Source organism: Leptonychotes weddellii, chromosome 2, assembly GCF_054177405.1.
Source record: "Leptonychotes weddellii isolate Sample4059 chromosome 2, ASM5417740v2, whole genome shotgun sequence".
Classification (NCBI taxonomy): Eukaryota; Metazoa; Chordata; class Mammalia; order Carnivora; family Phocidae; genus Leptonychotes; species Leptonychotes weddellii.
This window is the reverse complement of record NC_138370.1, coordinates 31973461-32000120: the sequence shown is the minus strand read 5'-3', so window position 1 is coordinate 32000120 and position 26660 is coordinate 31973461. Positions and strand designations below refer to the sequence as shown.

The 26660-nt window shown below is 48.7% G+C and overlaps 1 protein-coding gene across 6 annotated transcripts in view; it reads left to right on the top strand.

Moving 5' to 3' along the window:
* The window catches only part of ANK1 (ankyrin 1), a 209754-nt gene that overhangs the window by 170415 nt on the left and 12679 nt on the right, over window positions 1-26660 (top strand). For 4 of the 6 annotated variants that reach the window (XM_081809445.1, XM_081809442.1, XM_081809454.1 and 1 more), the window contains exons 32-40: window positions 23-251; window positions 1232-1357; window positions 1457-1576; window positions 3042-3120; window positions 3393-3467; window positions 5237-5368; window positions 6193-6339; window positions 20940-21498; window positions 24539-24824. In XM_081809445.1, coding sequence (XP_081665571.1) covers window positions 23-251; window positions 1232-1357; window positions 1457-1576; window positions 3042-3120; window positions 3393-3467; window positions 5237-5368; window positions 6193-6339; window positions 20940-21498; window positions 24539-24824 — 1753 coding nt within the window. Of the gene's footprint in view, window positions 1-22; window positions 252-1231; window positions 1358-1456; window positions 1577-3041; window positions 3121-3392; window positions 3468-5236; window positions 5369-6192; window positions 6340-6861; window positions 7081-20939; window positions 21499-24538; window positions 24825-26660 lie in introns of those variants that run through there. The other 2 variants (XM_081809457.1, XM_081809463.1) reach the window with 2 other exon arrangements.

Genomic DNA, 26660 nt, shown 5'->3' with positions numbered 1-26660 from the left:
CTGATCAGCCCCCTCTTTCTAGGTTCTGGCTGTCCGACTGTCCTCGGACCGCCGAAGCTGTGAACTTCGCCTCTCTGCTGTACAAGGAGCTCACCGCCGTGCCCTACATGGCCAAGTTTGTCATTTTTGCCAAGATGAATGACCCCCGCGAAGGGCGTCTGCGCTGTTACTGCATGACAGATGACAAAGTGGACAAGACCCTGGAGCAGCACGAGAACTTCATCGAGGTGGCTCGGAGCAGGGACATAGAGGTACCATGCCTGGCTGTGCCAAGCTAGCATAATCTCCCCTGAGTCTCATCACCGGGCATGCTCTTATGATCCCCTGTCTGCAGACTGGGGCACCGGGGCCCAGAGAAGTGAAGTCACCCTCCAAGGTCACGCACCTGAGGAAAAGGCAGAGAAAGGATTTGTCCGAGCAGTCTGAGCCCTGAGCGCACGAGTTGACCTGCTCTGCCAGGGTTCTGGTAGCACCCCAATGAGGCGGGGAGGACAGCTGGACAAATGATGTGAGGAGAAAGGACCAGGGACTGGATCGGAACCTAGTCCTGACCCCAGGAGACTCGTCGTGTCAAGACGTGCAAGGAGCCAGGACCTTTCCAAACGTCTGCCCTCAGAGTCTGTTCTGAGCCTTCCCAGGGGGCTGAGGGCACAGGGCTGGCACTCTGGAGCCCTACCTCTAGTCCCGATTCGGGAACTAACTAGACGAAACATTTCTTCTCTTTGGGCCTCAATTTCCTCAACTGTCAAATGGGTTCGATATCATCGAACCCATGAAGTTCGATGGGTTCAAACCGTGCATATGCACAGTAAGGATTACTATATCCATGGATGAGATTCCAATATAACGTGGTCCTTGTAGCACTTCTCATAAACTAAACCTTCCTGGACAGGTGTAAAAAGAGACCCAGCTCTCCTGAGGAAGCCCTGTGATGACCCTTTAGTGGAGTTCTAGAGTACTCAGATGGCAATCCTGATCAACCACCCAGAGATATACAAAGATGCTTGCCTATTATAAAATCCTTTGAAGTGAGAAGGCATGCCTCACTCATTATAACCTCGGAAACAAAACCTTTTTCGAAACAAATGGTGGGGTTTCCCGGAGCACGGCCCCTGTGTCTTGTGCGGTAGATGGGGCGTGAGCTGGTGAAGGAAAGACCAAAGCTGGAGGCAGGACGGGACTTGCAGGCATGTCTCCCCAACAAGCTGTATTTGCTTTTCTCCTCTTGCAGGTTCTGGAAGGAATGCCTCTCTTCGCAGAGCTCTTTGGGAACCTGGTACCCATCAGAAAAGCTGCCCAGCAGCGTAGTTTCCAGTTCCAGTCATTTCGGGAGAACCGCCTGGCCATACCTGTGAAGGTGCTGATGAATCCTCCGGGTCGAGGGGGTTTGGGAGGCAGAAATCTCTAAGCCTCTGGAACAGCCCCCCGAGGCTTGCTTTTGTGTGCGTGAATGTAGGTGAGGGACAGCAGTCGAGAACCAGCAGGGTCCTTGTCATTTCTGCGCAAGGCCATGAAGTATGAGGACGCCCAGCACATTCTCTGCCACTTGAACATCACCATGCCCCCCTGCACCAAGGTCAGCTGCCCCCCGAGGAGGGCCCTTGCTGGGGTGGGGGGGATCCCCATACAGACTCAAGGTCAAGTGCTTCCGAAGGACTTCTTGTTGAAAAGCTGCCTTTGAGTTCCCTGAGGTCCAGGAAGGCTCTTGGTTGTCCTCGGGACAGTGGACTGTGGCCCAGCAGGGAGCGCACACCCTGGGCCTTCCCGCAAGCTAGGAGCAATGCTAGTATCAGACAGTGGTATGTGTGTTCTCACTGTGGGCCTTGAGCCCTCTAGGATGTTCTTTCTCGAAGGTCAGAAGGAGCCTCACAAGCATCCACCATGGCACCCCTTGTCTGAGGCCTCTGAGGCTTAGAACTGGGTGTCGAATTGCTGAAGGTTACTGGCCGTTTACGAGGTCTTTTTCAAGCCTCTTTTTCATGTACTTGCTTATCTTCCCCAGGGTGCCAGGCCCTCAGAGAAGGGAGCCCTGGTGTCTCAGCCCCTGCAAACACCCAGATTTTTGAGCTCAGCAAAGGCGTCCTGACCAAGTATGTTGATTTATCCGTCCCCGTAAGAGCCTCAGAGTCACCGCTATGTCAGGGACTTTGGAGGGCTTGTGCGTCTCCATGTTCTTGTTGTTCCTTTGCTGCTGTGGCTGTCAGCCTTCCATGCCCAGCTAGGGAAAAAGCAGAGCTTTGTCCATATGTCCATGGCTTAGTTTCTCTTTACTGTCCAGGGAGAGTGTGAACCAACTTCCCTTTCAAAAGAGGATTTCCTGCAGCCTTGAGCAAGCATCTGGGTGCTTCTCTGCAGAGTTGGGGTGCTAGGCCTCGGGCCAGTACCGAAAACGGGTCTTTTGAGTATAAAGGAACCCAGAAAGAAAGACTTGGTTTTTAGGTTCAAACCCCAGTTCTACCACTTACTGGCTGAGTGACCTTGGGCAAGTTATTTAACCCCTCTATGCCTCAGTACCCTCATCCATGAGATGGGAGTAATGCTAGTACCTACCCAGAGGCTGTTGCGAGCATCAAACAGGGCCTGGCACCTGGTAAGGGCCACACGAGCTTGCCATTCTGGTTATTCTTTTTAAAAAAAAAAAAAAATGTTTTATTTATTTATTCATGAGAGTCAGAGAGAGAGAGAGAGGCAGAGGGAGAAGCAGGCTCCCCGCCCAGCAGGGAGCCCGATGCGGGACTCGATTCCAGGACCCTGGGATCATGACCTGAGCCGAAGGCAGATGCTCAACCATCTGAGCCACCCAGGCGCCCCTTTTTCTGGTTATTCTTAATAAAGTATGTGGATCTCATCCCTCCCTCTTGCCCCCACCTCTTTGCACATGTCTGTTCTTCGCATCACGGCTCTAGAGAAGCAGGGCTACTTACTGTTTGCCAGGACGGGCGTCATGCCCCACCCCATGGCCCGCGGGCTTGAAGCAGCTCCAAGAAGGCGGACGCCCCAGGCCCCAAGTCCCCTTTCTTTGTCTTCCCTCTTCCCTGCAGGTGAGCGGTGCTGATGAGAGGAGAAGGACTCTGACGCCGTTGGCCCTGAGATACAGCATTCTCAGCGAATCCTCACTGGGTATAAACTCTTGGCGATGTGTGTCGCCGCCTTTCCAGAAGGTTGTAGGTGACATCACTCTCCCTCACTCCTAGAGTAGCTTAGCCCGTTATGAGCACAGCATGTGGAGGCTTTGGCCCTGGCCTGCACCCAGCCTGCACAGGCTTGGCCACCAGGCCAGCAGACGCTGAGGTCTGCCTGTGAGCTGAGCCTCCATCTGAGGTCATTTACTCACACCTGCTGATGGCCTGTCCTGCCGAGAGGACTGACTGCAACCCAATGCTTCTCCCCAGGTTCCCTCAGTGGGACAGATCGAGCAGATATGAAGATGGCTATTATATCAGAACACCTTGGCCTCAGCTGGGCGGGTGAGTCGGGGAATTGGGGGCAGAAAGGCACTTTGCCAGTCTACACAAACCCCTATAGCTCCTTCCCCCTCAGGAGCAACCTCTTCTCACCATCCTTGGTGCATCTGATGTGTGATTGTCTTGGACCCAGCAACGCCTTTGGGCACCAGTGCAAAGTGAGCCCCCTCCCTCCTCCATTTCGGCTTGGTTTTTCTTTATAAGAAAGAATTAACTTTTTAAAAAATTTATCTATTTATTTATTTGAAAGAAAGAGAGAATGAGCAGGAGGGAGAGGGAGAGAGAATCTGAGACAGATTCCACACTGAGCGCTGAGCGCAACGCGGTGCTTGATCCCATGACCTGAGCTGAAACCAAGAATCGGACGCTCAACCAACTGAGCCATCCAGGAGCCCCAGAAAGAATTAACTTTTGAAGTTACAAGAGACCTTAGAATCGATCTGGTTCACCTCACTTTACAGATGGGAAAACTGAGATCCAGTTAAATAGAGTGGCTCTAGTTTTGTAGCTAGTTAGTGAGAGAATCTGGAAAACCATCAGACAAATAAAAAACACAGAGACAAAAAACTATGTCTCCTGACCACCTGTCCACTGCTCCCTGTTCTCATGTTGCCCTTCCTCAAAGGCTGGCTTTGTTGAGGGAAAGAAAGAAAAAAAAGGAGAAGTCTCAAAATTCTTCACTTAGAATCTCTGGCTGCTGAGGTCTACCAGAAGTCACATCAACAGTAAGGGCAGATCTCATTTGAAGTGAGGCTGTGTGTGGGAAAAATGCAGTGAAAGCTCAAAATACGGTGTTTTACTCAGTCACTGGCCCTATAACTTAATCCACCACCACCACCACCCCCACCCCCATCCCGGGTCCTTTTTTGTTAACTTTCATATGAATGGACTTCCTTCACTCAGCCTCCCTATAGAGAGGGCTTCAGACAAATTCAGAAACCTTAACAATAACTTGCTGAAAGACTCTGACAAAAATTTAAAATAGAAGTTCAGGGACTATTCATTCTTAAGCCAAAAAAGAATGTCTGCTGCTGCTGCTTGTGTGTGTGTGTGTATACGTGTGTGTGTGTGTGTGTGTGTGTGTGTGGTACGTGTACATTCTGATTCTTACTATCTCTGTCCCTCTGGCCTTTCTCATCCTTGAAATTGGACTCTGAGGTTGTTCTCCCTTCCAAAGCACCTGTGAGAAATAACAATAAAAACAATGGGAGGGAAAAAGCTAACATTCTGTGTTATTGCCTTGCATTTAGATGGGAACTTGTATTTTCATTTTAAATGTAAATAATGCCTTCCCCAGAAGAAACATAAGTACAGAAATGCATTTCCACTCTAATTGCTTCTTGGTGGAAAGTAAGTGGCACCCTGGTGTCGTTCGACAGCCCTGGAGTGGGCATCCGCCGGCTCAGCCCACGCCCGGCTCTGGCATTGGCTTGTTCTGTGACCTTGCATGAGCGCTAGCCTTGCTGAGAGGCTCAGTATTGTCATCTCATATTTGAAGTGATGAAAGAAAGAAAGGACACTCATTCGTTCACTCATTCACTACCTATTTTTTGAGCACTCGTGTTCCTGCCCCACTTTCTGGAGATACAAAGATGCAGGTGTCTCTCTTTCACTAGGTACTTCTGGGTAAGAAGGACTACCAAATCCATGGGGAGACTGTCCTTTAACTCCTGGTACTCCCCACCAGACGCCCCCCACTCCATGCTCCCAGCTGGGGAGCCGGAGCCGGGCTCTGGCGTGGCTCACCCCTGGCCTTGGGTCTTTGCTTGCAGAGTTGGCTCGGGAGCTGCAGTTCAGTGTGGAAGACATCAACAGGATCCGCGTGGAAAACCCCAACTCCTTGTTGGAGCAGAGTGTAGCCTTGTTGAACCTCTGGGTCATCCGTGAAGGCAAAAACGCAAACAGTCAGTACCATTAAGCTAAGGAAGCCTTCTCTTTCCAAAGCCTGGGCCTCTTCACCTAAGCAGTTCTTCTTTCAAATTCCAGTGTGATCATGGCCTTTGGAACCAATCCCTTTTGCACTCTGTCTCTGTCTCTCACACACACACCTCTGCAGGGTCATGGGGTCCTCTAGGCAATCCTGTCATAAGAAGATAGGAAAGTCTTGGCCTCAGCCTTTTTCCCATCTGAGTAAGATAACAGTCACACGGGGACCAAGATGACTGCATAGGTGTAGGGTGTATGACTTCCTGTGGAGTGTCTCAAACACATGAGGACTGTCCTCTCAGGACACAGCATGGGGGAGCAAATCCGGCCTGATGCGGGAGTATCTTTTCCTCCAACCTGGAGGGAAGATTTGTCTCACTCTTTTCATCAGTTCTTCCTCAACTAAATTCCCAATCCTCAGGAACACTAAGAGGAAATTGAGTGTCTGCATTTGCATCTCAAATCAACTGGCAAGGACCAAGGATTTCAAAAGGACAGTATCCAATTCTCCTCACTCTCATTCCCTGTGGAATTCCTCTTAGATGACAAAAAAAAGTCTTTCCATGCTTTGAAATTGGCCACCATTACAGGGTTGGAAAAGATCTGTGGAAGGATAACAAAATATCCCCCAAAGAGGCGGGTAGTTTTGATTATGACAAAAGAGGGGTGCCTCCACATTCGGAGACGATAAATCACCCCCACCCCCAACTTCCCGCCTGCCCCCCCACATTCCAGCCCCACCCACAATGATGAGAATCCCCGCAGCAAGCGCCCCTTCTCTTCTCCCCTCACCTCCCCGCAGTGGAGAATCTGTATGCAGCCCTGCGGAACATTGACCGAAGTGAGATCGTGAACATGCTGGAAGGCTCCGGCAGACAAAGCCGCAATCTGAAACCTGAGCGACGGCACACAGACCGGGACTACTCTTCTTCGCCCTCCCAGATGAATGGTGAGTGTCTCCTGGAAGGAGGCGGGGCTGACCTGGGTGCCACTTTCCAGGCACCAGCACGTGACACTTCATGAAACCATCTCTCCCTTTGGTGGGAGGTCGACCTCCACGCGCTCCCTCCCTGGTGGGGGTGAGCGCAGAGGCAAGCACGAGAGACAGGTGTGTACTCCTGGGCAGGGAGGCTTCCTGATGCTCTCTGCAGCGACAGGCTCCTGGCGTGGTCCAGGCAACAGCTGGAGTCGGGGCAGGGCTGGGCCCCTTGCCCCTCTCTGTAGTTCTGCGCCAGGAATGGACCCTCTTGGGCTTGTGTTCCCATCTGTAAGACAGTCAGTGATAGAAAAGCAAAGGGCGTAGAGATTTGGGCGCAAGATCTGATGTGGATAAGCTGGCTGGTGTTTTCAAAGTCCTCTTGCGGCCCTTCTGTGAGGCTAAGTGGGCTCCTTTTTTTGAGTCTGGTCTCTCTTTATCTCTTTTTTTTCTCACCCCATCTCTTTCCTCTCCCTCTTTTTAATGTGCTTCAAGCATGGCGCGGACCCCCAGTGTGACCAGTGCCAAGGGAAGGAAGCTCGGAGGCCCCTGACCTTTGCCCCCAGGACCCCCACTGGGGGGCGGAGGGAGGGGGTGCCTCCCTTGCACCTCTTTCCTCCCAGCAGCAGTGAAAGTAGCCACCTGCATGAAGGAGACGGGCTGGGGGTCCCGCACCCTCTCCCCTCATTTGCCCTCTCTCTAGCCACTGGGCACAGAAAGAGCAGAGGCCCTGCTCTTCGGTGGGAGCCAGGAAGCTAGGGTTCCAGTCCCTCTTTCCTCCCGACTCCATGAGCGGCTGACTAGCTCCTCTTCTTTAAAGTCAGCAACTTAGAGTCGATTCCCGAGGGCCCTTACAGACCTTGAAGGAACGGTTTTAATTCTCTGGTGCCTAAGTCGTCACCCGAGACAGCTACCTCCCGCCGCGCTCCGCAGGCTGCCAGTGTACGGGCGTCCAGGCCGCACACGCGCGTGCTGGCTGCGCAGGCGCCTGCGGCCGGGGGGCGTGCCCCGAGCCGGTAAGTTCCCGGCCGGTCTGGGAGTGCAGCCTCCTTTGGCCAGGTAGAGCCTGCGCATGCCGAGCCCCTCCCACGTTTCTCTCTCCCGTGCCCCGTGTCTCCGGAAACATGCCATCTAGCACCGCTGGGCGCCCGGCTCCTCTGTTGATCACGTCCTGTCGTCTTTCTCTTCTGCCTCTGACCTCACCTGGACCTCTCGTCCACTCATGCTCTCACACTGCCTGGCTCCACTGTCTCCACCTTGGCCCGGTGTTCAGACGCCGTCCACCTCCGCAGATGCATGTGTGAAGGACTTCTAGCCCTTCCTCCCCGTGTGTCTCACGGCTGTGTGTGAGGGCGTGTGTGCGCGTGTGTGCACGGCGGGGCGGGGGTCCTCTGGCTCCAGGGAGGCTGTGTACTGCGCACTGCTCGCCGCTCTTCATGCCTGGCGTAAAGAGGCTCCGAGACAGTGGTCCACTCCCACGTCCCTCGGGGGACCAAGCCAGAGCACTGCAGGGACTGCTAAGGAGCCTAGCTCCCTTCCACAGAAAGAGAAAGGGAGGGCAGCTGAGGGATGCTGGGAACTTCGGGAAATCCACGGGACAGAGCTTCTCCTTTTCACTGTGATCCCTGATCCCTTGGTTGGGTTTCTTAACATTCCTGGTGCTGTTTCAGTCAAGTCAAATCAGCAAGTTTTTGTTTCTTTGTGCCGCAGTTATGTACCTAGGGCACAGCAGGCACATAGAATTACGGGAGCAGAAACAAGGCAGGACGACAATTAAAACTATGTTAAGACGGTGGGTCTCATGTGAAGTGCTTTTACCACAAAAAAAAAAAAAGAATCCCAGACTCAGGCATCTATGAGTCTCCCATCGGCCACCGGACTTGCAGCCCCAGTCAGGCCTAGAGAGTTCAGTGCCTAAACAGAGTTCAAAATCATTCTGTGGGACTGGGTGCTCCGTGACTGGTGAAAAAAGGCTCTGTTTTAGTGGGTCTGCTCATTTAGCAAACACTTTTTGAACACCTGTCACATGCCAGGCACTGGTCTAGGCAGAGGAGATAAATCGGTTCTCAGACAGACACGCACAAAAATCCCCTAAAACTCTGCCTCCAGGGAACTTACCTTCTGTTTGGCGAGGCAAGCAACAATGTAGTATGTAAGTGAATGATAAAACGTGCTAGCAGAGGGAGGGAGGAAGCCAGGGCAGGAGCAGAGCTCAGACGGCATCAGGAGGCCAGCTCTTACAGACTCCCCTGAGGACACTGGGTCACTGGAAGTGAAATAGGGAGCCACTGGAGGCTTTGGCGAGGAAGAGGAGCATGATCTAACTTAAGTTTTCAAAGGATTCCTCTCCCTGCTTTGTTGTTCTTAGATAATCACAAACTGAATGCTTCTGTGCGTCCTGGTTTCCCTGTCTAGCCCTGTCAACCCTTCCGCCCCTCCTCCAGCAGGCCTCCTGATGGACACAGGCTGTGTGCTCTGCATGCGTGCTCCCCACCTCGGCCCAAGCAGACAGACACCCGGCTCAGTCTGCTCTGCCCTTCTGGCACTAGAATTGGCTTCTCTCTGTTTATCCTGCCCTCTTCCCTGTCCCAGGAAGACCATCCCATATCTGGGTACCATTCTGGCCTGGAAAGAAGGAGCAGGAGGACTGAGAGGTAGAAGGCGAGAGAGCAGCCATCCGTCATTCCCCTGGCACTCTCCTGGGCAGGGGCCCATGATGGCTTGTCCTGCTGCCCGCCCAGCCCTCCACACAGATGTCGCAGTTGAACCTTGCCTCCTTTGCACTTTACCTTGCTTCTTTGCTTGTCTGAGCCTCCTTATGAAGTGATGGGGATGAAGGGCAGGGCTTGAGTGCTCTGTGCTGTCAAGAAAACAGAAACTCAAGATCTGTTTTCCTTCCGTCCTGGCTCCTCTTGCCATATGTGCCTGGCCTGGTCAAAGTAGAAAGGGGCTTAAGTTGAAAGGCCAGTTTTCTTCACCTCCACTGGAGGAGACCGCCCTGGGTTCTTGGGTAATAAACATGAAGAAAAAACTTGCCCATAAAGCAAAAAAAAGAAAAGCATGTTTCTAAAAACAAATCAGATTTCTCATAGAAGAGGGAAAAAATGGACATCTCACATCCACACTTGTCAGGTCCATTTGTTTGATAAGTTGGACATGTGGTAATGTCGAAATAAAATGTGTTTTACTTCTGTCAACTTCTGAATACAACTGGTGAATGTGGCTCTTGTCTGAGGTCAGGCTGGCTGTCCGCTCCTTGTCTAGCTTGCTACTAACATTAAACTCTGAGGGTGATCATTACATCTTGGTCAGCAGAAAGCCAGCAGGATGACCAGAGATGAAGAGAGACTTGGGGAGGGACTGCTGGCCTGTGCTCTGCCCCAGAGCAGTATCTGTAGTTGCCTCTTACCTGATCTCCCCAAAATGCAACCCCAGAGGGAGGAGGAGCTCTAGACTGAGGGATGGGCTGGTGACTCAGGGGTGGCAGAGCCACATGAGACTATTAGAAAGACGGGCACTTCTGAAACTCAACCTAGGGGACTCAGCAGACCTTACTATGGTCTGGTCCACGCCAGATTTTGTGAGATAATCCTCATGGGGATAAGCTCAGGCCTTATGAGCATTGCTCTGACTTAATAGTAATCCCCACTGGCACTGTGTATGGCTACCCACAGCCTCAGATCTAAGCTTATGGGGATGTGGATAGATCAGTGGGTGTCCTCTGGAGCCTGAGAGGGAGCAGCGAGGCATACACCTTAGACACTATTACTAGAGGAGGGACTCCAGAATAAAGAAAAGCCAGGAAGTCCTGGAAGAGGGTATGCATGAGTTCTTTCCATGGACACATTTCATTTGGGTGAAATTCCATTAAAGTAAACACCATGGAAGTTTTAAGGAAGAAAATTCCCAAAGGATACCCAAATGAGCCTCAGGTATTCTGTGGCCAGTAGAGCTACCCTCTTCCTGTCTTTATCAGGTCTTACTGAGATTCCCAAAGGTGACAGAAATTCACTTGGCTATAACCAAGGGGCTGTTTAAGATGCATTCCACTTCTGGCCAAAATGAGGTAAATAGATAAGGACTGAATATACCCTCCTGCTTAAAACAGCCCCCCACTCCCAAAATGGGCCAAATGTATGAAACAACAGTTCTCACGACATTGGACATTAGTCAATAAAAGACCGTGATCCATGGGACATGGGAAATAATTGAGAAAAACTCTGTAATTGCTAGTTTCTAGGTCATGACATGGGGAAGAGAAATCCAAGAAGTTTCCCTGGATTGAAAAGAAGTTGTTGAGAATCCAGAGAGAATGGGGCAGCTAGAGTTGTCGAGATATAGAGTACCAGGGAAGACATAGCTGCTTAGAGAATTCTAGAGATCTTCAGAGGGTCCCCTACAAGTTTTGGTTGAGTATTAATCAGCAATTCCCAACAGTCAGACTGATCATTCAGAGACATTGCATAGGGAACAAAAGGGCCTTATCTGGAAATGGAAGAAAAAAACTAGCCCTAAGTTGATCAGTGCTCCAGTCCTATCTAATCAACCTTGAAAGCAAACCTCAAAAGGATCAGATTGCTTCCAAGTTATTTAACCGCATAACAGAACAAAGCTCAAGAATATTCATAGGAATACAACAATATCTAGCACCCACCAAGATAAAATTCACAATGTCTGATATCTAGTTAAAGATTACCAGACATAGAGATAGGAGGGGCACCTGGGTGGCTCAGTCGGTTAAGTGTCTGCCTTCCATTCAGGTCATGATCCTAGGGTCCTGGGATTGAGTCCCACATGGGGCTCCCTGCTCAGTGGGGAACCTGCTTCTCCCTCTGCCTGTCACTCTGCCTACTTGTGCGTGCTCGCTCTCTCTCTCTTTTTCTGTGTGTCAAATAAATAAATAAAATCTTTAAAAAAAAAAAAAGATAGGAAAATGTGACCCATAATAGAGAAAAATCAATCAATTAAAACTGACTCTAAACTGAAACAGATGTTAGAATTAGCAGACAAGAATGGTAAAACAGTTATTATAACTGTATTTCAGGTGTTAAAAAAGTTAAGTAGAGACATAGAAAACATTTTAAAACACTCAAGCCAATCTTCTAGAGAGGAAATTATAATGTGTAGGATGAAAAATACACTGAATGGATTAGACATTACAGAAGAAAAGATTAGTGAATTTGATAACATAGTAGTAGAAATTCTTCAAAACCCAAAAGAAAAGAAAATTTTTGAAAAGCCTCAGTGACCTTATATGTGTGAAAATAGAGTTCCCAACAGAGAATGGGTGAAAAAGCATGTGAAGAAATAAGGGCTGAAAAATGTCCAATTTTGATGAAAGCTATAAATACACAGATCTAAGAAGTTCAATGAATCACATGCACAAGAAACATGAGAGCAACTATGGCAAGGCATATTTTAAACAAACTGGTCAAAACCAGTGATAGAGAAAGTCTTGAAAGTAGTCAAAGAAAAAGGGACATGTACAAAAGAACAAAGATAAGGATGACATCAAACATCTTTTTGGAAACAATGCAAGTCAGAAGACAGTGGAGCAACATCTTTACAGTAGACCACATCTTTAAGGAACACTTCTAAAGTAACCTAGAATTCTATACCTAGCAAGAATAGCTTTCAAAAATGAAGGCAAATAAAGACTTTGCAAAACATACAAAAACTGAAAGAATTCACCACCAGGAGACCCATGCTTCAAGCAAGGTTAAGAAAATAAATAAAAGTCTTTTAGGCCAAAGTAAAATGCTACCAGACAGAAATATGGATCTATAAGAAGGAATTAACAGTGCAAAAATGTTAACTGCAAGGATAAATACATAATTTTCTAGTTAGTTACATTATTTCCTCATTATTTAAATCTCTTTAAAAGATAATCAGTGGTGTAAACAAAAATAATAATGTAATGTTGGGTTTACAACATATGTAAAAGTAAAATGTATGACAACAATAGTAGAAAAGTCAAAAAAGTCAAGAGGGAAAAATGGAGACGTACTATTATAAGGTGCTTATACTATATACCAAGTGTTATAATTTCACTTCAAAGTAGACTGTGATAGGGGCGCCTGGATGGTTCAGTCGGTTAGGCATCTAACTCTTGGTTTCTGCTCAGGTCATGGTCTCAGGGTCATGGGATCAGCCCTGCCTCAAGCTCCACACTCAGCGGGGAGTCTGCTTCTCCTCTCCCTCTGCCCCTCCCCCTACTCACACACTCTGTCTCTCTAAAATAAATAAGTCTTTTTTAGAAAGTAGTCTGTGATAGGTCATGGATGTATATTATAAGCCTTAAAGCAACTACTCAAATAATAAAACAGAATTATACCTAATAATCCATCAAAATAGATCAAATGGAATCATAATAAATTTTAATTAATCCAAAAGAAGACATATAAAGAAGAAAAAGAGAACAGATGGGATAAATAGAAAAGTAGAAATTAGCAAGTGATTGATTTAAACCTAACCATATAAATAATCTTATTAAATATAAATGATCTAAATACTCCAGTTAAAAGGCAGAGGTAGTCATACTGAATATATAGGTAAATCTCAACTATGCCCTTCAAATATCAAAACACAAATTCCTTAAAAGTAAAAGGATGAGAAAAGATAAACTGTGCTAACATTAATCAAAAGACAATTGGCATGGTTATATTAATATCAAACAAGTAGGTTTCAGAACAAAGAATATTACCAGTGAGGATGAAAATAATTTTGTAAGTAGTTCATCAAGAGGGCATGACAATCCTAAATGCTTATGTGCCTAGTAATATAGCTTTAAAATGCATGGAGCAAAAACTGAGAAAACTGCAATGAGAAATAGACAAAACCACAGTTATAGTGGGAGATTTCGATATCCCTGTCTTGATAATTGATAGAACAAGTAGAAAAATCAGTAAGCGTATGGAAGATTTGAACAACACTGTCCTCCAGCTTGACCTAATTGACACTTATAAACATTAACAGCAGCATGCACATTCTTCTCAGTTGCATCTGGAACTTATACCAACATGGAACATATTCTAGACCATAAAGCAAGTCTCAGATTTAGAAGAATTTGAGATATACAAAGCATGTTCTCTAACCACAGTGAAACTAAATTAGAAAACAGTAACAGAAAATCTGGAAATCTCAAATATTTGGAGCTAAATAATACACTCCTAAATAACCCATGGGTCAAAAAAGAGAGTGAAAGGGAAATTAGAATATAGTCTGAGTTGAATGTAAGTAAGAACACAAGACATCAAAATTTATAGGATGCCAGTTGTATGGTGGACTCAGCCTATCAATAGCTAATATTGTGGCTGGACCAGCCCTTGTGGTTCTTATTATGATTGCAAGATGTCCATTAGCAATAACCACCAGGAAGCTTTGGGGCGGGGAGGTTTATTACTTACAGAACTTGAAAATTACATAGCATATTTAAGGCCACATAGCAAGGTTGTGAGGAGAGATAGAGATCAAGCTTGGGGCTGAGGTTCTGCTTTTTGGGGGGTTGAGAGTGGGGACCTAGGGTTGCATGGGCTCACTTTTTTTTTTTTTAAGAATTTTTTTTTTATTTATTTGAGAGAGAGAGCACAAGCAGGAGGGACAGGTAGAGGGAGAGGGAGTGGGAGAAGCAGACTCCCCACCGAGCAGGGAGCCCATGCGGGGCTCAATCCCAGGACCCTGAGATCATGACCTGAGCCCAAAGCTGACACTTTAACCAAATGAGCCACCCAGATGCCCCTCATGGGCTCACTATTGGTACATTTAAAACATAAGAGTGGGAATTTAAAGCATGAGAAAAGAAAAATCAAGTGGCCCAAATGATCAGTTACTGAAATCAACCAAGATCTCCATAACAGAAGGGCCTCAGTCAGGGGAGGTGGCCTGGCAATGTGTTTATTTGAGGTAGCCATCTTTGAAGTGGATACCTGGGCAATTAAAGCTTAGGTCAGGCACTTGCATTACAGAAAGTAAAAAAAGAAAAAGAAAAGAAAAGAAAACCCAACAGTCAGGGCATTATGCTACCCTAGTAAGGCAGTACTTAGGGGTGGACAATGTCTACATGGGAAAAGAGAAACGTTCTTAAATTTTAAAAATTATCCACATGAGAGAAAGGAAAATATCCAACTCCAGCCCATGCTAGCTCTCCTTTTTTTCCACCTAAGGTAGCGGGAAAAAAATCTTAATACTTGTGAAGCTCATAGTCCAAAGGCATAGAGGCTCACTAAAAGACCGAGACCTAATCACAGGACTAGAGAATGCTTTTCCTCCCCCCACACCTCACCAGTGCATGACTAAAGGCCTATTCTCAGCAGTTCCTTTTATTCAGTACATCACATCTGGATATCAAGAAAAATTTATAAGGCATCCCAAAAGGCAAAAAGCACAGTTTGAAGAGACAGAGCAAGCATTAGAACCAGTCATGGCAAGGGATGTTGGAATTATCAGACTGGGGATTTAAAACAACTATGATCAATATGCTAAGGGTTCTAATGGATAAAATAGGCATTATGTAGGAACAGTGGGTATTATAAGCAGAGAGATGAAAATCCTAAGAAAGAACCAGAAAGAAATACTAGCATAAATGAAGAACGCTTTTGATGGGCTTACTAGTATGCTGGACACGGCTGAGGAAAGAATCTCTGAGCTTGAGGATATGTCAACAGGAATCTCCAAAACCAAAAAGTAAAGAGAACAAAGACCAAAAGCATAGAATACCCAAGGAGTGTGGAGTGACAACAGAAGGTGTAACATACACATAATGGCAATACCAGATGGAGAAGAAAGAAAGGAACAGAAGAAATATTTGAAAAAACTAATGACTGAGAATTTACCCAAATTAATGTTGGACACCAACCCCCAAATTCAGAAAGCTCAGAGAACACAGTAGGATAAATGCCAAAAACTACACTTAGGCATATCATTTTCAAGTCACAGGAAGTCAAAGATAAAGAAAAAAATCCTGAAAAAAAAATTTAAAAAACCAGAGGGAAAAACACCTTACCTATAGAGGAACAAAGATAACATTACATCTGACTCCTCTCAGCAGCCCTACAGACAAGAAGGAAGTGACGTGAAATATTTAAGTGTTGAGAGGAAAAAACACCAACCTGGAATTCCTTATCCTCTAAAATTTTCTACTTCAAAAGTGAAAAAGGAATAAAGACTTCTCAGACAACCAAAAATTGAGGGAATTTGTTGCCAGCAGACCCGCCTTGCAAAAAGTATTAAAATAAGTTCTTTTGAGAGAAGGAAGACAATAGGGGTGAGGAACCTGGATGTACATAAAGTAAGGAAGAGCATCAAAGAAAGATTAAGTGAAAATAAAATAAAAACTTACATTTTCTTACTCTTAGTTGATCTACAACTATTATCAAAATGATAATAGCAATAATGTGTTCAGTTATGTCTGCTTATGTGTATGTGTCTTACGCCTGTACACACACACACATACAGATATGCTACGTGTAAGTGAAATGAATGAGGAGTGATGCACAGCAGTGGTAGAAGGAACGGGAGGGAGGAATTAAGATTATTTTATTATAAGGTACTCACACTACGTGTGCTGTAGTGTTATTTGAAAGTGGACTGTATAAGTGTATATTGCAAACACCAGGGCAACCACTAAAAATAAAATTTTAAAGAAGCATAACTAATATGCTAAGAAAGGAGAAAGGATGGAATCATATAAAATGCTCAGTTAAAACCACAAAAGGCAGAAAAAGAGTAGAAGATAAAAATAGGAACAAAGAACAAGGGCAACAAATAAAAAACAGTAACAAATAGGATAGATATCAATCCAGCTATATCAAGAATCACTTTGGGGGACAATGGTCTAAACGTACCAATTAGAAGACTCAGAATGCATCAAAAACACATCTTGTCTACATGAAACCCATTTTAAATATAAAGACACATGTAGATTAAAAGTAAATGGATGGACAAAAATATACCATGCTAACACTAATCAAAAGAATACATGAGAAACTATATTAATTTCAGACAGAGCAGACCTCAAAGCAAAGAATGTTATCAGGGATAAAGAGGGGCATTACATAATGATAAAGAGGTCAGTTCTCCAAGAAGGCATAATAATCCTTAACGTGTATGTGCCTAACAACAGAGCATCAAACTATGGGAGGCAAAAACTGAGAGAACTGCAAGGAGAAACAGATGAATCCACTATCGGAGTTGGAAACTCTAGCACCCCTGTGTCAGAAATGGACAGACCCAGTAGGCAGAAAATGGGTGAGGACAGTTGAACTCAACAAGACCATCATCAACTGGATGTGACTGACATCTATAGCCTACTTCATCCAGCAGCAGCAGAATACACATTTTTCTCAAGTTCACATGGAACATTCACCAAGATAGACCATATTCTGGGCCATAAAACACATCTTAATAAATTTAAAAGAATGGAAATAAATAAATCAATGTAATCCATCAGATTAACAAACTAAAAAAGAAAAACCACATGATTATCACAATAGATGCAGAAAAAGTATTTGACAAATCCAATATCCATTCCTGATTAAAAAAAAAAAAACAGCAACAACAGCAAAAGATGGATAAATTAGTGAACAGAATGGAGTCTAGAAATAGAACCACATCTATATGAACAACTGATTTTCAACAAAAGTGCAAAGGCAATTCGGTGGAGAAAGGGTAATTTTTACAAGTGGGGCTGGAATAATTGGATTTTCATAAGCAAAAATGAACTTGCATTCATACCTTGCATCAGCACATACAAAAATTAACTCAAAGTGGATGGCAGCTTAAGTGTAAAACCTAACATAAAAACTTCTAGAAATAAACATAAAACTATACAACTTCTAGAAGGAAACATAAAAGAAAACCTTAGAAATCTTGGTTAAGGCAAAGATTTCTTAGCTACGACACTAAAAGTGCAATCTGTAAAAAATGATAAATCAGGCTTCATCAAATTTAAAAAACTTTTGCTATTCAAAATACACTGTTAAGAAAGTGAAAAATTAAGCCACAGATTGGGAGAAAATATTGGAAATAATCATCTGATATAAGACTTGTATCTAGAATATATAAAGAACTCTCAAAACTCAGTAAGAAGAAAACAAACAGTCCAATTTTTAGGAGAGCAGAAAATTTAAACAGACAGTTAACCTAGAAGAGATACAGATGGCAAATAAACACATAAAAAGATGCTCAGCATTGTTAGTCATTAGGAAAATACAAATTAAAACTACAAGGAGATCCCACGACCTCCCCGTAAGAATGACTAAAATGGAAAAGGTCAATCATACCAGGTGTCAATGAGGATAGGGAGGAACTGGCCCTCTCATCCACTGCTGGTGCGAATGTAAAACGGGACACCAAATTTGGAAAAGACTTTGCTTCTTGAGAAGTTAAAATACACCTATCCTATGATCCAGCCACTCGGTTCCTAGGTGTGTACCCAAAAGAAAAAACATATGTTCACACGGACAAGCAGCTTTATTTGTAACAGCCCCAAACTGGAAGCAACTCACATGTGCATTAACAGGTGAATGGATGAACCACCTGTGATGTATCCACCTAAAGGAATACAGCTCAGTGGTAACAATGGATAAATCATCGATGAATTCAACAGCATGGGTGATACCCAAATCACTAGGCCCAGTGAAAGAAACTAGACAGAAAAGAGTATACACTGTGTAAGTCCATTTATAGAAAGTTCTGGGAAATCCAACCTAATGTACGGTGACAGAAGCAGATCGGTGGTTACCTGGGAACGGGGACGCAGAAGGAAGGATTGCAAAGAAATGTGAGGACACCTTTCAAGGGCGATGAATATCCCTCTTTTCGTTGTGGTGATGGTTTCTTGGAACTTATCCAATTAGCTACTTGAAAATATGTGCACTTACTGTATGTCAACTATACTTCAATAAAGCAATTTTAAAAGATACTAATGGCAAAATCTAGTGACAAGACCACTCTTACTGTGTGCCCTGAGCCAGTTCCTGAACCTCTAGTTTGCTAATCTATAGAGTAGGAGAAATATTGCTTTCCTTGTAGGGTTGTTGTGACAACTAAAAATAACATATTAGGTTGTGTTTTTTTGTTTTTTTTTTTTTACAAAATAGATGCTTAATTAGTCATGGAAACAATATAATAATGCCTTCAAGAATAAGAAGAGGGGTGCTTAGGTGTTTCAGTCGGTTAAGCATCTGCCTTCAGCTCAGGTCATGATCCTAGGGTTCTGGGATCGAGCCCCGAGTCGGGCTCCCTGCTCAGCGAGGAGCCTGCTTCTCCCTCTCCCTCTGTCCCCCCACCCCCTGCTCATGTGCTCTCTCTCTCAAGTAAAGGAATAAAATCTTTAAAAAAAAAAGGGGGGGGGGATAAGAAAAATAATCACTTGACTCTCAAATGTTCTGCTCACATATATTCCGGAGAGATTTCCATGGAGGGTTTGAAGGCCATTGACCTTGGTTTCCCAATTCCTTAGGTCGAGGTTCCACATACAGTGATTTGGATTTAACACAGGAAGATTTGGCCCACTCATTTCTCCCACTCTCCCACCTCTTCTTTGTTCCTCCTCGTTTGGCCAGAGCTGTTAGTCTGCAAGCACAGTGCTACCCTTCCAGCCACCCAGCACCTGATGGTCTCTTCCTCCCACTTCTCATCGTGGGCTCCGGAACCACAGAGACTTATAGAGATCAGTCAGGAAGAAAACTCTCCTGGGATGATGAAGAGAGGGTGTATGTCAATCATACAGCATGGTTTCTGGCACCTGGGACACAAGTCCTCCTCACGCATCTGGAGAGTTCTGCAGTAGTCACCAGGGCCTATGGAGTCCCAATCCTGTTCTAGGAAAGTGGGAGGGAGAGGGAGACACCATCCCTGCCTTCAAAGAGTGTACTGTCCCACGAACCAGCTTAGCAAGGGAACACAGGACGGGTTCAAAGACGGGGGGGAAACGAGGTGAGCCGAAGTCGCTGGGAAAACGTCAAGAAAACAGAGGGTGAGGAGAACCTGTCTTGTTTGCGCACATTGGTGTGTTTGTAATCCTCAACCCTCTAGCACAGTCCCCGGCATGTAAGTGGCCCTCAGTTAGTATCTTTGGGTTGAACAAGTAAGTGAATGAAGATAGCCACAGATAGCTTCGTCTCCAGTAGAGAAGCAGTGAGAGAGCCGGAGCTGTGTCCAGCCTGGGGATGAGGAAGGGTCCATCTCTGTGGGAGAAAGGCCAAGCCCGGGGAAGAGCTGGATGCGGGGGGCGGGGGGGCGCTGGTGAATGGCGGGACGAAGAGTGTGGATGTTAGGTGAGGGGCTTCTCTGGGCACGGGAAGGTCCCTAGAGACTGTAGGGGCGGCCTCGCCCGTACCCAGGGGTCCTGTTTTGGCGCTACTGGGTCTTTAGGCCCCGGTTCCCCAGCTAAGCTGAGCCGAATGGAGAAGCTGGTCTTCCGGTCCCTTCTCCCACCCACAGATTGGCACAAGCTCTGAAGGGGAGTCAGAGGCCCTCTTTCCCCTATCCACGGACCCCCACTCCTGGCTAGAGGAGAGCGGAGGAGCCAACTGACGGAACACTGCCCATTCGGCTCGCCCTCAGATTCCTCATGCACTTACACGTGCCCCTCACTCAGGCTCCGAGTCACTTCTGAACATGAGGGAGCCCATGCCAGAGCCGGGCAGAAGACTAGCAGGGACGCGTATCTGAGCCAGTCTCAAGGGACAGATGTGTGAACAGGCCACAGTGACCACAGGGCCAGGCACGTGGGGGCCTGAGCTCACGGGCCGCAGTCCCACCAGCTCACCGCTGACCTGGGGCCGGCAGGGCCTGCGGGCCAGGAGCTTCCGGGCAGAGCACTGACACAGCCGCGATGGCCCTGGTACCTCCTGCTGCCCTCTGACCTGGCCCCCTATTCTGAACCCTTAGGACGCTCACTCATGCCACTTTAGATCATTCAGAGTTTCCAGAACCAGTCTGCAACTTGAGGAAAAGTGACTTCATCTGGAACCAAGTGGTTTCCCATTTGACCACCACACGGAGGGTGGGTGTTCAGTGTACCCCATCAGGCCCCTCCAAGGCAGCTTGGTTACTGGCCCCAGATTTGGGTGGGGGCTGTTCCCTCCCTTGAAGGGACATCCCTGGCTGGTTACCCCAAGGACTGTGCTAAAGGGATGTTTTGAGCAAAGAGAGAGCAACATTTCTTTCTGCCCAGACATCAAGAAGTGGGCTTTCATCTGGTTGGAGACAGATTGGAGCACAGCTCCTTCGGAGCAAGGCTTCTTGATCTAGCGCTCGAACTGGATAAGAAAGAATTCCAGTCTCTTCTCTTTGCCATTTCAGCAAAGGAGCCCTGTTCTCCGCCCCCACTTCCTGGCTGTCCCCTGCCCACCCCAGAGCCTTGTTTTTCCTGCGCCCGTGCTCTGGGCAGCGGCCACAGGCCTGAGCATTGGACACTGAGCTTGGAAAGCCTCCCTACCCGGAATGTGCATGCATATCTATGGCCGTGCCTGTGTGTGCGTGTGCGTGTGCGTGTGCGTGGATTTGCACGTAAGCGTGTGTGACAGAAATCGCTTCTGGAGCATGTTGCCCTCTGTCTGCCCATCCAGGTTACTCCTCGCTGCAGGACGAGCTGCTGTCCCCTGCCTCCCTGCACTACGCGCTTCCCTCTCCGCTGCGTGCAGACCAGTACTGGAACGAGGTGGCCGTCATAGACACCATCCCCTTGGCGGCCACGGAGCATGACGCCATGCTGGAGATGTCTGACATGCAGGTGTGGTCCGCGGGCCTCACACCCTCTCTGGTCACTGCTGAGGACTCCTCTCTGGAGTGCAGCAAAGCTGAGGACTTGGACACCACCGGCCATGAGTGGAAGCCGGAGGGGGTGCTCTCTGAGGGACCCCAGGGCCCCACGCTGGGCTCTCTGGACCTCGTGGAGGACGACACAGTGGATTCAGATGCCATAAATGGCCTTATCGATTTGCTTGACCAGGAAGAAGGTCAGAGGTCAGAAGAGAAGCTGCCAGGTCACGAGAGGCAGGAGGACTCCACAGGTGCAGGGCGGGACTCAGAGAATGAAGTGTCTCTTGTTTCAGGCCAGCAGAGGGCGCAAGCCCGCATCCCAGAGTCCCCCGGCGGGAGTCGGGCGGTGGAGCCGCGCCAGGGCAGGTAAGGGCTGGGCTGCCGGGGCAGGATCCGTCTTCCCAGGCTTCAGGGGACATTGTGGCTGACGGGGAGCATAGAGGGAATTGGTAGGTGCCCAGGAGCCGTCGCTCAGGCCTCTGTCCTGTGGGTGTGGAGCCGTGATCTGCAAAGGCCAGTCTTGGCCCGAGATGCCCCCCGGGTGTGGCCAGCCGGAGAGAGGCTGGTGGGGGGGCTGTTGGCACAGAGGAGGGCATGAGGAGAGAGATTATAAGGCTCGGGCCAGCCACCTCTCTCGAGTGCAGCTGAGGGTAGGTGCTCTGGGCCCCTGTCATTATTGGGTGCTTATTGGGGAGGACCATATTTAGAAACCCAGAGGCACCACGGCCCAGGGGAGTGACTCAGGCAGTCACACAGCCTGCGTGTGACGGAGCTGATAATGGTGCCCTTCTGCTTTACCCTGTTGAAAGTGTGAGGCTGGTGGGCTTAGTAGGCGCAGGGCAGAGCTTTCCACTGTGGAGAGATTGGTGCTCTCCTGGGCTGCTCCTGGGCCTGCACCAGGAAGCCGTGGGGGCAGATGCTGAGGGTCTTGGGCCTCAGGCCCGACTCACCTCCGTGGCTGGGGCTGGGTGGAGTGCGGGGGACCACTTTGGCTTCCCGGGACTGCCATAGAAGCTGAGCCGCAGTGGCCCTTTCCCCCGAAATTGCTTCCTAAAGTTTCCCTAAAGCAAGGAGATGGTCCATGTGCCCCCTGAAGGCTGTGCACACCCACCATACCCGCGTGGCTCAGGTCTGGCCAGGCCTCGGGCAACCTGTTCTCATTTTCTCTTCCCATGCCCCTGGCTCCTCTGGCCCTCTCAGAACCCCAGGCTGACTGGGCCCTTCCCTGGGGTCCATCCAGTGTGGCCCGAATACCCTAGGCGGAGGGAAAGAAGACCATTTACAAGATGAGACAGCAAGGATTTATGTCGTTTCATTTTCGTTTCCCAAACGAATCCTTTGATGAGCAGTGAGAGTTGGATGGACAGGGTCCGTGGGGATTCAGAGTGAAACGGTGGGTGGCATCCCTGTGGCCGAGGCCACCCCCCAACAACCTGGGACAGCCAGTCACTGAGCAGCACTGACTGGGTGCGCATTGCGCACACTGCATGCTGGCCCGGCCGCTGCACCGCGAGGAGCCTGGCCTCGCAGTGGGGAACCGGAAGGCCCGGTGCTAGGCCTCGGTGTGGTACAGTTTGGGTCTCTGACCGCGGTAAGCCTTCCAGTGGGCACAGGTGAATTTCGGTCACTCCCCCAACAGTATGTATGGAGCGCCTACTGTGTGCCAGGCACCTGTGGACCATACCTAGGTGCAGGGAATGTGGCATTGAACAGAACAGACAAAAGCCTCCATCTGCAAGAAGTTTATGTTCTAGCGGGGAAACGGACAATAAATGAGATAAAGCCAATGAAATGGAAAGTAATTAAAAGGGAGAAGTGAGCCCCTGAGTGGCTCAGTTGGTAAGCATTCTACTCTTGATTTTGGCTCAGGTCACGATCTCAGGGTTGTAAGATCAAGCCCCATGTTGGGCTCCATGCTGGGCACAGAGCCTGCTTGAGATTCTCTCCCTCCTCCCTCTGCCCCTCTCCACCACCCCCCCCCCAGAAGAAAAGGGAAAAGTTAGGTGATGGTGCTAAAAAAGGAAAATAAAAGTGGGGAGATAGGTCGTATGTATGTGTGTGGAGAGGAGATGGCCGAAATGAGGGAAGCCTGAGACCGCAACGTTGGAGTAAAGAGCAGAAGGAATTGAGGGGTGAGCCATGTGAATACCAAGGGCACATATCCAGCAGAAGGCCCAGCCAGCACAAAGGCCTTGCAGTAGGCACAGTCGAGGAACAGTGAGAAGGTCACTGATCACAGCAGAGTGATTGAGGGAGGTAATGGGGCCAGACATGTCAGGCCTTGAGGCTCTAGAAAGACGAAAGACTTTGGCATTTACTGGGTGGAATGGGGAGCCCCCAGAGGGTTTTGAGCAGAGGAGTGAGGAGATGTGGCAGTTGCCTTGAGAGCAGCCTGACATGGCTGGGGCTCGAGGCAGGGAGATGAGCCAGGAGGCAAGCATTGCTGCTGGTATGGACCAAGATGGTAGCAGTGCTGGTGGCCAGAAGTGATTGTGCTCAGGATATATACTTGAAAGCTGAACCAGAAGGTTCACTGAACAAACAAGACGTGGAGTGTGAGAGACCGAGAGACATCAGAGCTTACTGGTACCCTCGATCTGTCCACTGGAAGGACGAAGATACTATACTGCAGTGTGGGGAAGACTGGGCGGGACAGGCTGGGGAGAAGGTCATGAGTGTGGACTTGACTGTGCTATCCCCGAGATGCCTATTAGACCCCCAAAGCAGAGATGTGCAGGAGGCAGTTGGGTCTACACATCTGTAGGTCAAGGAAGAGATGCTGTGTGCACACCGGGGCACGCAGAACACACAGACGTGGTGTGAAGCCGTGGACCGAATGAGCTTACTGTGGGTGTAGGTAGAGGTGAGGTCTGAGAACGGAGCCCTGGGGTGCTCCCATGTTCAGGAGTCAGAGAAATTAGGAGAAACCAACAAAGGACACCGAGAAGTGGTAGCCAGAGAGGGTGCGGGGAAATCAGGCAAATGTGGTGTCTTGGAAGCCATAGAAGAGCGTGTTTCCAGGGGAGAGAGTAGCCACCTTATTGGACGAGTGCTGGGATAAGGACTGTGGAGGGCAGGTGGCCCGGAGGGCTGGAGGGGAGGCGGTGAGGTGATGGGCGTGGAGACCTGGGTGACGCTCATCTGGGTGAGCCAAGTGCCTCAGGAACCCAGGGTGGAGAGGCGTCCACTTAAAGGGATGGGGCCAGTGGTACTGGTCCCTATGGCCCTTTCCACCTGGACAGCACGGACAGACCATCTGGGCCTCTCTGGACAGGACAGGCAGCTGTGTGCCGGCTGTGGGATTTGTTCACGGAGGCCCATCCCTCCAGCTCTGGAGGGGGAGGGTATCTGAGCAGCCAGAGACTGAAGGATGACCCGGTGTCCTTTCTCTCTTCCTGGACCCCAGACTGCAGGACTGGGATGAGGAAGGCTCCATTGTCTCGTACCTGCAAGATGCTGCCCAAGGTTCCTGGCCAGAGGAGGTCAGCCAAGGCCCACACTCCTTCCAGAGTACGGTCACCACCATCCAAGAGCTGGAGCCCAGTGGTTCTCAGGAGTATGAGAAGGTTCTGGTGTCTGCAACTGAGCACGTTCGGGAAGAGCCGCCAGAAGCTGAGAGCAGGGAACGGAGACGACAAAGCCACCAAGCGTGGGTGCAGGAGGCTCGGAGCACTTTCTCCCGGATGGCAGAGGTGAGGGCGCGCACAGAGGGACCTGCCGATGTCCACAGCGCGCTGGAAGGGCCTGAGGCGGAGGGCGGCTTCTCCTTCAGGCGAGCCCCAGGCCGAGCCTGCTTCCTTTCTTTAGAAATTATGGCGGGGACTCACTTTCTCTAGCAGTAAGGATACAAAGTCATGGTCTCTGCTGAGGGAAGGGAGGAGCTAACATTCCCGGAGCCCCCCGGAGCCGCCGAGTATCCCAGGCAGGGCCTGTGTGGTTGTCATGCTCACGCTCCCTTGGCTCTCAGCTGTTACTCCCATGTGGCAGCGGATGGTTGGGCAGGTTGCCCACGGTCACAGGATCCGAGGTGGGCTTTGGAGTTAGGTCTGGCTGATTGCAAAGCCGCGGTCTTTGTTTGTTTTCTTTTTCCGTTGTGTTTTAGGAAGGGCGTAGAGCAGAGAGACCTGGGTGTTAGGCTAACTCTGGTCCTACCGTGGTCTGCATGGCCACGGACAAGCCACTCGCTTCTCAGCACCTTGGTTTGCTCACCAGGAAACGAGGAGTGCATGGGTTATTGCCAAGGTTCACTGGCTTGGGAATGCTGCGATTCTCTGGGTGGGGTTCAGCAGGTGGACCAGGAGAGGTACCCCGCCTCACTCCCCACCTGCCGTCCCTGCCTCCCTCAGACCTCCCTCCCCACGCCGGGTTTGCCCTGCTGTACTTCCTTCATCTGTTCGCTTTACCTTCACTCCCCATTCCCATTCCCATAGATCTCCATTTTAATGTGTCTGGGGAATATTTTTTTATTATGAAAAATCGCAAACAAATACAAAAACAGACAGAATAGCGTATTAATTTCCGTGCACACACCACCTAGGCACCTCAGTTGCCCAATTATGGTCAATCCTGTTTCATCGATACCTACCCCTCTCTTTTCTCCCCCCAACATATTTTTTTGAAACAAATCCCAGACATCTCATTAAGGTGTGCCTTTTTAATGTATGCATCGCTGTTCCATGCCTGTATATTTTTAGTGTGTGCATAAACAATGTGTTCTGCATCTCATTTGGTTTCTTATGGTTCATCCTCATCCGAGAGCTTTTCGTCTCCCCCCCACGCCCGCCTTCTGCCACTTTCTCTTCCCTCTGCCCTACCTGAACCTGAGCCCTAGCAGGCACGTTGGGGCCCCCATGACTAGGTTAGCTCCACAACAGTCCTGGGCTGCCGTCTGCAAAGAACTGCTAGGAATCCAGTAAGGTTTTTTTTTTTTTTTTTTTTTAAGATTTTATTTATTTATTTGACAGAGAGAGACACAGCGAGAGAGGGAACACAAGCAGGGGGAGTGGGAGAGGGAGAAGCAGGCTTCCTGCGGAGCAGGGAGCCCGATGTGGGGCTCGATCCCAGGACCCTGGGATCATGACCTGAGCCGAAGGCAGACGCTTAACCGACTGAGCCACCCAGGCGCCCCGGAATCCAGTAAGGTTTTATGTAGACTGCTTCCCTCCCAGGATGTGCCTCAGACAGGACAGGCAGCTGTGTCCGTTTTTAACCCCAGACCACCCCATGCATTCTTGGCCAGCAGGCTCCTCTTTGGCACTTGTACTCCTAATAGCAAGCACTTGGCCGAGAGCACAGGTGCTCTTAACTGGGTCTGATTCCTGATTCCTGGGGAAAGAGAAGGATGCCAGGAGCCTTCCTATCCCTGGCCCCTCCGCAGCTAGCCTTTGGTGAGGGGAGGACTGGGGAGAAAGCAGGAGCACTCCAGGGGGTCACAGGAGAAACCTTCTAGGTCATAGGGTCCAACTGCCTTGTTTATAAATGAGGAAGCTGAGGCCCCAGAGAGGCTGAGGGCTTCTCCAGGGTCACAC